Source organism: Rutidosis leptorrhynchoides, chromosome 4 (assembly GCF_046630445.1).
Source record: "Rutidosis leptorrhynchoides isolate AG116_Rl617_1_P2 chromosome 4, CSIRO_AGI_Rlap_v1, whole genome shotgun sequence".
Taxonomy (NCBI): Eukaryota; Viridiplantae; Streptophyta; class Magnoliopsida; order Asterales; family Asteraceae; genus Rutidosis; species Rutidosis leptorrhynchoides.
The window spans coordinates 93,802,543-93,814,803 of NC_092336.1; the positions used below are offsets into that span (position 1 = coordinate 93,802,543).

Below are 12,261 nucleotides of genomic sequence, written 5' to 3' on the forward strand. Positions count from 1 at the left end.
TTAACTGACTTACCACCCTACAAATATCGGATCGTAATAAAAACTAGAACGAAACTTAAAAAGAAATATGTCAAGTAGTTTGAAGAATTCGAAAGCGAATAATAGTTTTAGTTGATTTATTTAGTTCATTTCTCGTTTTTTAACTATGTCGCATTTTAATTATCTTGTATTCTTTAAGTTTAGTTTCATTTGACATATAATGTTCTTTTAATTTATTAAAGTATTTTTAGCTTTTAATATTTATTTTATTTTATGTTTAAATAATATTAATAATTATAATTATAAATCTAATAAAAATAATACAGATTATGTGATTGGGACAAATGATGTCATAGTTGAGAATTATTTATTATTCATTTGTAGTGGAGGAAGAAAATATTGATGTGACACTGATATAGTAGTTTATCATGGTTAAAACCTATTAGACCATCGTTAACGCAGCAGCATGACCGGATTGTAAAGGCATCGCGCCACTATCACGCCTGTAACATGGGGTGATGGTGTTAAATTTCCTTGGTGTGATGAGTTGCATCATGATATTGCTCAAAATATACATATTTATCTTCGCAATATGTCCCTACTTTCGTGACATTTCCATACAATTTGTGATTGTTAGTGAGCGGTTTGTGGTATTTGGTCATTGTGGGGCAAAAGTAATCCAAGAGATCATATTTGTGCAGAGGATTCAAGATTTGAGCCTAAGAAATGATCAAAGTAAGGTTTGGAGTGAAAATGAAGAAAAAGTGCAAAACAGCAAATGCGTCGCATCAAAATGGCCAATGCGGCAAATCTATAGTGTAAATTGAACCTTTCAGTACCAGAATCTTTGCATGTACAAAAATGCGGCGCATCTGATGGCAAATGTGGCGCATCTAATGGAAAATGCGGCACATTCACCTTTCGGCCATTAAATGCGGCGCATCTAATGGCAAATGAGGAGCATTTTCGCTGTTTCAGCCCAAATTTTCAGCCGACCTATAAAAGCATTTTTGGAGTTTTTGAGCAAGGAGAGCTGCATTTTAGGGCCGTTTTGAAACTCTAAATGGGTTCCAATCATGATTCCATTAACATGAAGGCTAATTTCAAGCTCCTAACTCTAAATTCATGAAGATTAAAATACAGTACTATAATATAATACTATTTATGAAAACAAAATTTGTTATAAAAAGTGTTCTATGAACCATAAATTACGAGATTAAGCATAGAGTGCAAGTAAACATTAATGAAGAACCCAAAACAAAGTAATATTGGACTGACATCCCATTAACGTAAAAATGCAGAGATGTGGATATAGATGCATCTTTCTTAATATTTTTTAATATGTAGGCACTACAATTTTCAACAATATGAACATGCAACTAACATGAACTGGAATGTTCTCAAGGTATCCGGTTTCATCAACTGATAAGCATCCTATATTACTTGCGAATTATCCGTCTTTCCTGCAAATAAAAAGTGTTCGATTACTGACTATTTAACACATTACATACTTAAGAATGGAAATTAAAGTGGAGGTGCCAATTTCAACCCAATTATACCAGGTCAACCCTTCAGAATTATTATATTTTTGAAGTTGTAATTCATTTTTTTTTTCATTATACATTTGTAAGAGTTGGTTAAAGAATAGACAACGAATGTTTGTGGGTTCACCCCAACACAACTTGACCCGTTCTAAAAAGTTACCTGTACCCAACCCACCTGCCCAACTCATTTTGTCACCTCTAAGGCTCTAACAAAAAATCGTAACGGAAAATTGTTTATGCCAACAGTATGAACATACAGAGAAAAGGTTTTACTTCCTCTTTCTTCTATCGATCCCACTCCTCGGGTCATTTTTCATTAGGGGTGGGCCCGAAGGTACCCCATACTGCATTGGTGATGGTACAGGAGGTAGTGCAGACACACGTACAGAAGCAGCGGCCATGGTGGCGGTCGTTGGCGGTGGAAGCGCGTTAGATGGCGGTGCAGGCGGCGTAGGCTCAGGAAGGGGTCTTGGTAATATATGTTTCAGACGATTATTTCTGTAGTTCTTCCAAAAATAGAACTGCTGCCTGTGTGTTAGCTCCTAAAAAGATCCATAACATACAAACAAAATCATAAGAATTATAAAAGTTATAAATAGATGAGTTGTTTTGTATGATGCAACCTTATTGGCCGGATGTGCCATCGCACTGCGGAAGCTTGCATTTTGGAGAAGTTCAAGAAAGTAGAGACAATGAGGATACCTATGATTGTCCAACAATAAGCAGATATTAATTAACAAAATATTAAACTGAATCAAGGATGACTTCGATATAAATTGTAAAAAAGAAAGATTAAATTATTAGCCTAAAACAACATATGCATGTACAACGTACATAATAAATAATATGTATTCTGGTCGTTGCCAATATTGAAGGTACTTCAAGTAGCCAATGAAAGCTTCATCTTCAAAATAACGGTTCTGAGCTAAATCTGCATTAGCAATTTTATGTGTTATTCATGCCGATTCAACAAACTCAAAGCTTCTTAATGCAATAAAACCGATTGCTTTAGGAAAAACTAAGGCTACCTATTTAAAGCCACTTATGATAATAAAGAGACTTATGATCTTATTTTACACATTCCTTCCTTTAAATTCTTTTCTAGTAACTTAATCTATTCACTCCATATTTAGTTTGTATTTGTAGAACATTAGATATTCCGATTACAACTGTACAACTTAAAGGGTATAGAATACATATTTTAGTTATGTAATATCACATAGTTTCATTGCCAAAACACACATCCAAAAATCCCCTATTATTACTCCGTATCTCTTTATTTGTGACTAACAATTATCATAAAACAAATCAGTACCACTTCCGCTATCTGTTCAATACTCCTGAACACAGTTTCAAACGTGGAAACCACATCACTATATCACATATGTAAATTCCATTATAACTCGAACTTACAGTGGATATAAGTTGGATTCGCGAGACACTGTACAAATTCGAGTTCAAGCAAAAATCTTTGTCGCCCATCATCTGGATCTTTGTATACCTTTTTAGGACTGAAACGTTAATTAAACTATGGCCGCATTAATCATATCAAATTCATATGCCTATTTAAATCAACTTCATGGAAACAAAATATACCACATATTACAAGTAAATTAAAAACAGAAGCTTACGAGCTGTGATCATTCAAGGAGCCATTAGTTTCTTGACCTGAAACCATGCATTCACTGGCCAATGACTTAAAGATAAGTGTGACGACTCAGAAATTTCCGACCAAATTTGAACTTAATCTTTATATGATTTCGACACGATAAGCAAAGTCTATAATGTTGAGTCTCGAAAATTTTGGAACTATGTTCATATATCCAGTTAACCTTTGACTATTCCCAACGATTCACGAACAATAATGTGTAAATAAATATGTAAATATATTTATATATATATAGGGGCAGGATCAATGGGTAAGTAACCAATCGGGGGGAAGCGGGGGAAAGCAAAAAAAAAAAAAATCGTTTTTTTGAATTTTTTTTTTCCGGCATCAAGATCACACAAAAATATGAACATTTAGAAGAGACACTTCGTGATGAATGTTATTATTTAGGCGGGAAAACGATCGACAAAAATAACATTCAAGATAATATTGTTCGTGAAGAATATGAACGTTTTTTTTTTTTTTTCATGTTTTGTGAAGTAAAATTTAGCCCGATTTAGAGTTTAGGGTTTAGGGTTTAGGGTTTGGTGTTTTGGGTTTATTCCATAAACCCTAAACCCTAAACCCTAAACCCTAAACTCTAAACCGTTCGTGTTAAAAACTCAATCTAAATCCTAAATCTAAACCCTAAATCTAAACTCTAAACCCTAAATTTCTAAACCCTAATATCTAAACCCTAATATCTAAACCCTAATATCTAAACCCCAATAGCTAAAACCTCAAAATACGCTCGAAAAACACGATAATTGTTATATATTACTTCTTCGAGCGTTTTTCCGCCAAAATAAAAACATTTATCACAAAGTGTCTCTACTAAATATTCATATTTTCATCTCATCTATAATGTTCGTGAACAAAGTTTTTTCAAAAAACGAAAAAAAAAAAAATTTGCTTCCCCCCGCTTCCCCCCGAATGGTTACTTCCCTCTTGATCCTACCACTATATATATATATATATATATATATATATATATATATATATATATATATATATATATATATATATATATATATATATATATATAAGTGTACAGATAATATTTGATATTAATAAAGTACAGTTAACCAATTGAAATTAAAATGTAAAATAATAATTATAATAATTAAGTTACTATTAAAATGAATATATAAATATATATATATATAGTATTATATGAATCTATATAAGATTTCTATTAAAAATTATTATATGGTAACATTCATAAAATATATAAATATCAAATATTCAATAAATGTTATCATATTATATATAATATAATTATTACATAATTAATAAATTGTAATATTAAATGTAATTACAAGTTAAAGATATAAAGGATATACTAATATATATAATATTTAAAGATATGAAAATTAATACGCATAATTTGTTATATTAATATCATTATTGTTATTATTAACCTTATTATTAATAAATATCATTATTCTTATTATTTATATTATTATTATTATTATTATTATTATTATTATTATTATTATTATTATTATTATTACGAACCATTAAAATTGATATCATTCTTAATACTAGTATTATTTTAATTATTAATATTATTATTACTATTTCCATTATTATTATGATTAGTATTTTTATTATTTATAATATTATTAACTGTATTATTATTATTATTATTTAATTTTATTAATTATTATAATTATTATTAATTTTATATATTATATATAAAAAAAAAGTGTAAGATTTGTTCGGAATCAATCTCAATACTTTAATTCAGCTATTTAAATTATTAGATATCAAACAGACAAGGAAATCGATTTCTGTTAAGTATCAACAGCAAATTTTCTTTTTTTATTTGATTTTATCGTCCTTCCTGTCTACAAAGTTGTACCCGGTGAAATCAAAATTCTCAATGCAGACAAACCGATCAAATCACCTCTATTAACATCAAGTATTCGATTACTAGTATTATATTATGCTATCCTGTATTACAATTAGGGGAGAAAAACAGAAAAGATAGAAAAAAAACTCATCCGGTACTCTGTTATTGAACTCAAATCACCATATCACGAATTCAAATTCAATTTCAAAAACTATTAATGCAGTTTTGCTAGGAATCATCTATTTAAACTTTCTGTAAGTTTTCAAACCTCAAATCTTTCTATTAATTTCCAATTTTGAAGTCAAAGTTTATTTTCAAAAAGTCAACTGATTTGTTCAACTTAAAATTCGAAATCATTTTAATGTTTCTGGATAAATTGATGATTTCTAAAGTTTCTAGGAACGATTTAGAACCTAATTTATGTTGAAAGCGTAACTTAAAACAGTCTCAAATTCAAATTTGATTCTTGAGTTCATGTTCTTGAAATTGTAATTGACAAAAGCTCATTTTCGAAACAAGTTTTAAAATCTATAAATGCAGAGATGTTAGGAAACCTTCTTTTAAACTATCTGCAAAGTTTGAAGTTCCAAATTTCTATATCGAATTCGAATTTCGAAGTCAAAGTTTAGTTTTTAAAAAGTCAAACAATGTTCTTTAATTAAATTCGAATTTTATATTATGTTTCAAGTTAAACTGAGGTTTGCAAAAGTTTATAGGATGGATTTAAAATCTATTTCATGATATAAACATAGTCAATTATGTAACGAAATCAGAAATCAAATTTTTTTTTTAAAACATTCGCGATAGCAGCAGACAGTTTTTCTTTTTTTTTTCTTTTTTTTCGTTTTTCTATTAAAGCAAACACTCACAAGAACGATTATAATTTAAATGCAAGTCTTAATTTGAATTGGTAATTCACGTTTAGTGTGGTTTGACCTCTGGCCGACTTGGAAAGATGAAGAAGAAAGGGGAGAAACAGAAACGTGTTAAGTATAATGAGAAACCAATATTAATCAGAAAAAAAAGGGTTTGGCAGAATGGTTAGGTTATGTGTTAGTTAGCGGGAGGTCGCGGGTTCGAGCCCGGCTCGTGGCAGATATTTTTTTATAAAGCTTAATGAGGTTCGTGAATCCGAGGCCAACTCTACACTTGTTCAATGTCGTCATATGTATTTTTACTACAAAATACAGTATCGTGAGTTCATTTGATTCTCTTTTACTCTTTACATTTTTGGGACTGAGAATACATGTGTTGTTTTTATAACTGCTTTATTAAATGTTTTTGAAATATATTTTGAACTGCGAATACATGAAATGCTTTTATAAATGTTTGACGAGATATACACAAGCAAAACATTCCTCGAATGAATTATTATACAGACAGAAGTTATGTGGATTATTATTGAATTATGTGGACATGATAATTGCCACCACTGAATTATGTGGACATGATAATTGCCACCACTGAATTATGTGGACATGATAATTGCCACCATTGAATTATGTGGACATGATAATTGCCACCATTGAATTATGTGGACATGATAATTGCCACCATTGAATTATGTGGACATTAGATGCATTAGTGAGTCTGGACTTCGACCGTGTCTGCATGTCAAAAGTTTTGCTTATCATTTCTAGTCGGAAATCATCTGTTTATCATCCTTAGAAAATTACCTACTTATTACTCTTAGTCTAGACACATCTTACTGCATTGATTGCATGAATAGTGTATAGACAAAAATTCATATCTTAGCGTATCTGTTACTGTAAACTTTGTCTGACATATTCCGTAAACTCCTCCGTAATCTACGAAATCTATTGTTCTATATATATAGATATTCTATGTAATTAGAATACCATCCAATAGCCGGAAATCGTTTCCTACCGAAAAATCCTTTACTTAATCGTACGAAATGGAACTCGTCACTAGTTCAAGTTCTTCGGAACCCGACAGCTATTCCGACATGGATGTACACCTAAGCTCCAGAAGCAGCGTTACCGGAATGAATCAACCAATCAGCCAACCCCAATTCATCTGATGAGTTCGTAGTCGACTTAATCAATGGAGACGAGAAGAAGGCGAACCTTTCCACCCACCAACCTGCACTCTTGGCAAAGAACCTAAAGCACTTACCGGCGAACCTGTTCGTAATACCATTTTCTCTCTCATTTCCAGAGTATCCCGTCACGATTATATACTATCTCAAATTCTAGATCTTATTCATCCACTCGTCCAAACCGACAATCATCCCGGTGTAATAGAAGAAGTCAACGAGCTTCGCGCTCGGGTAGTGACTTTGGAGAATATGGTGCAAAGATTACAAGCACCAGCGGCAACTCCGGCAACAACAGTACCACCATCAGCAGCATCAGCAGCATAACCAGTACCACCATCCACAACATCCACATCCCATGATTCAACATCACAATCTGTATCTTGAGCATCAACGTCATACACACCATAGATACCAAGGAGTACCAATAACAACAACCGATGAAGTATTAATCTATAACATCATTGGAGAAACATTCGGTAGCGATTATGTAATCTCTAAAGTTTTAGAGATTATGTACTCTAGTTCTAGCCGTAAATCAAATGAGTTTAATATCATATTAACTCATTAAATCCATGATTACATTTGAAGAAAATATATATGTATATATGTTTTCATAAAGATTGTAATTAAAAATTCTTTTGTACAAACTGTTAATGATGAAAATATTTTAACGGGTAGGTAATACCCGAGGAATATTTAGATTTTACATTAATAAGTTACACTGTACATTCTTCGAATCTGATTCAACAGTCATTTACTATCCTACTTACATCCACAGATATACGAATCCGTTCACCACAGAGCAACCATTTTCATTCAATTTCATAATTGGATTTTGACTTATCAGAATCCAACAAGTGGCATAATGAAGAAAACATTGGACAAAATAAAATTTGTTAGAAACCAACAAATTTAACTATGAGAAATTTTGTTAAGAATCCACGCTAACAAAATCCTAGCTAACTGTTCCTAGCTAACTGTTAATTCCGTATTACATTTTATTTATCGCAATTTTAATTATCGTCATTTAATTTCCGTTATTTATTTTACGCACTTTAAATATCGGGACACGTATACAAGGTTTTGACATATCATATCGACGCATCTATATATATTATTTGGAATCACCATAGACACTCTATATGCAGTAATGCTCGAGTTAGCTATACAGGGTTGAGGTTGATTCTCAAATAATATATATACTTTGAGTTATGATCGAGTCTGAGACATGTATATAACGGGTCACGACACGTATTAATTAATTCGAATATTATATATTAAACTACATACGCATTGTTGAATTCTTAATTGTGGACTGCTAACTGTGGACTAATAACATTGGACAATTAAAATGAATTAAAATATTGATTATAACATATGAAACTAAACATTTCTTCAAGTTTGCCACTTGATTTCATCTTAAACCTCATTTGTATCTTGACGATTACCATCTGCGTTCAAACCTTTCATGATTCTTGAAAACGCCTCAATCGAGAGGATGAACCAACCGCACTTCATCTACGGAAGAAAAGATTGATGCATATAGTTATGCACCTGAAAACACTCGGAACCTGAGTAAACGTTTAACACGTATCTGTGCTAGCTCCTTTGGCGTTGTTACTACCGAAAATAACATTCCAATTCTTTTTCCAAATTGGCCAATTTTGTCACAGCTCCAGCAAATCAACTTCAATCTATCATTCGAATAAACCTTATTATAAAGATTACCCCTTAATCATCGTTACCGGAGAACCGTTTATATCCCACCACATTAGCAGTAAACTTACCAGCAACTTCATTACTCATTGGCTTAAGTCTCTCCGAAGAACCATTATATTTGTTCGTTAAAACCTAATCATATACTCATCCGCATCTTGTAATGAGAACTGTCATACCAATTACCAGAAATCAGCAATTAGTATTTTGAATCTCGCAGCGTTTCTACATCAACAGTTATATGTATACATATAACACTCATCTCTTAGAATTATGATTCTCCATTCTGAAAAGTACCCAGTCTACGAATCAATACTTCGAATTTTGGAAATTTCTGATGAAGCAGCAAAAACTGTAAACGACCTTAACAGTCAAAGTTTGATGATAAAGAAGGATACGTTGGAAAAGCTCAAAAGAAAATTTGGTACTGAAAAACGAATTGAGAAAAACCATGAAGGAGGCTATAAACAAATCACAAATACTAAACCTGCCTTCAAAGAATCCAAATGATTAAGTATCTGCTGAAGTCATTAACAAATACCTTACCCCTTACTCTGAATCTTTTACGGACAAATTTTCTTCATCATCCATCGATATTAGAAATTCTAAGATATCATCGTATCTTTCATTATAAATATCCTCGATATTTCTGAAGATATTTTCATAACTATTCTTAGCTGAAATCATTTATCTCTTCGCAATATCAGTGTTACATCAGAAAGGAAACTATTTTAGTTTTTAAATTCTGAAAAGAAAAAAAATTCGAATTTAAAATATGAATGTTTTTGAAGTAGTGTTGGGAACTGAAGCATGAGTTAGTATAATATAATGACACTTGATCAACGTGATTATATTACAGTAAGTCATGCTGAGTTTTTAAATGGAACGTGATGATTCACAGATCATAACGTCATCATGTGCCATGTTACACGACTCTTACATTCTATTTAATATATAAACATATCAAGAACATAATTTCTTGATAAGTTCTATCTTTTCTCTTGAATTATAATAATTTAACAAATCAGATCGTGCTATTACAATTTCCTTCTTAGAATATTAATGAGGATCATAATTTTCTTAATTTCCGAATGATCAAATCTTTATAAGATTTTCTTTAAATCTCTTGAATTCCAGAAATCAAATGTGACTACGTCAAGAGTTAAGACGAACCTTTATTTCATTCACTTCACTCTTTTGTGATAACTTCACTCGTACTCTTCGAGTAATCGAATTGTTTTATCCTTATTACTCAATAGTAATAAAACTCTATTTATCAGCTCATGTGAGTCATGAAAACATACCTATTGACAGCCATGACCACCCCAATCAAATTTCGGGATGAAATTTCTTTAACGTGTAGGTACTGTGACGACCCAGAAATTTTCGACCAAATTTGAACTTAATCTTTATATGATTTCAACACGATAAGCAAAGTATATAATGTTGAGTCTCGAAAATTTTGGAACTATGTTCATATATCCATTTAACCTTTGACTATTCCCGACGATTCACGAACAATAATGTGTAAATAAATATGTAAATATATTTATATTATATATATATATATATATATATATATATATATATATATAAGTGTACAGATAATATTTGAAATTAATAAAGTACGCTTAATCAATTGAAACTAAAATGTAAAATAATAATTAGAATAATTAAGTTACTATTAAAATGAATATATAAATATATATATATATATATATATATATATATATATATATATATATATATATATATATATATATATATATATATATATATATATATATATATATATAGTATTATATGAATCTATATAAGATTTCTATTAAAAATTATTATATGGTAACATTCATAAAATATATAAATATCAAATATTCAATAAATGTTATCATATTATATATAATATAATTATTACATAATTAATAAATTGTAATATTAAATGTAATTACAAGTTAAAGATATAAAGATATACTAATATATATAATATTTATAGATATGAAAACTAATACGCATAATTTGTTATATTAATATCATTATTGATATTATTAACCTTATTATTAATAAATATCATTATTCTTATTATTTATATTATTATTATTATTATTATTATTATTATTATTACGGACCATTAAAATTGATATCATTCTTAATACTAGTATTATTTTAATTATTAATATTATTATTATTATTTCCATTATTATTATGATTAGTATTTTTATTATTTATAATATTATTAACTGTATTATTATTATTATTTAATTTTATTAATTATTATTATTATTATTAATTTTATATATTATATAAAAAAAACGAGTAAGATTTGTTTGGAATCAATCTCAATACTTTAATTCAGTTATTTAAATTATTAGATATCAAACAGATAAGGAAATCGATTTCTGTCAAGTATCAACAGCAAATTTTCTTTTTTTATTTGATTTTATCGTCCTTCCTGTCTACAAAGTTGTACCCGTTGAAATCAAAATTCTCAATGCAGACAAACCGATCAAATCACCTCTATTAACATCGAGTATTCGATTACTAGTATTATATTATGCTATCATGTATTACAATTAGGGGAGAAAAACAGAAAAGATAGAAAAAAAAACTCATCCGGTACTCTGTTATTGAACTCAAATCACCATATCACGTATTCAAATTCAATTTCAAAAACTATTAATGCAGTTTTGCTAGGAATCATCCATTTAAACTTTCTGTAAGTTTTCAAACCTCAAATCTTTCTATTAATTTCTAATTTTGAAGTCAAAGTTTATTTTCAAAAAGTCAATTGATTTGTTCAACTAAAAATTCGAAATCATTTTAATGATTCTGGATAAATTGATGATTTCTAAAGTTTCTAGGAACGATTTAGAACCTAATTTATGTTGAAAGCATAACTTAAAACAGTCTTAAATTCAAATTTGATTCTTGAGTTCATGTTCTTGAAATTGTAATTGACAAAAGCTCATTTTCGAAACAAGTTTTAAAATCTATAAATGCAGAGATGTTAGGAAACCTTCTTTTAAACTATCTGCAAAGTTTGAAGTTCCAAATTTCTATATCGAATTCGAATTTCGAAGTCAAAGTTTAGTTTTTAAAAAGTGAAACAATGTTCTTTAATTAAATTCGAATTTTATGTTATGTTTCAAGTTAAATTGAGGTTTGCAAAAGTTTATTAGATGGATTTAAAATCTATTTCATGATATAAACATAGTCCATTATGTAACGAAATCAGAAATCAAATTTTTTTTTTTTTAAAACAGTCGCGATAGCATCAGACAGTTTTTCTTTTCTTTTTTTTTTATTTTTTTTCGTTTTTCTATTAAAGCAAACACTCACAAGAACGATTATAATTTAAATGCAAGTCTTAATTTGAATTGGTAATTCACGTTTAGTGTGGTTTGACCTCTGGCCGACTTGGAAAGATGAAGAAGAAAGGGGAGAAACAGAAACGTGTTAAGTA

At 29.5% G+C, this 12,261-nt stretch overlaps 1 protein-coding gene across 1 annotated transcript; it reads right to left on the reverse strand.

Moving 5' to 3' along the window:
- Positions 1-1,195: 1,195 nt before the first annotated feature.
- On the reverse strand, positions 1,196-3,201 carry LOC139844804 (mediator of RNA polymerase II transcription subunit 31-like). The gene is made up of 6 exons (XM_071835029.1): positions 3,155-3,201; positions 2,937-3,034; positions 2,358-2,454; positions 2,147-2,225; positions 1,797-2,065; positions 1,196-1,442 (listed from the first exon to the last, which is right to left on the reverse strand). The coding sequence occupies exons 1-6, from the start codon at positions 3,199-3,201 to the stop codon at positions 1,430-1,432; spliced, it is 603 nt and encodes a 200-aa protein (XP_071691130.1). The 3' UTR covers positions 1,196-1,429.
- Positions 3,202-12,261: the final 9,060 nt, after the last annotated feature.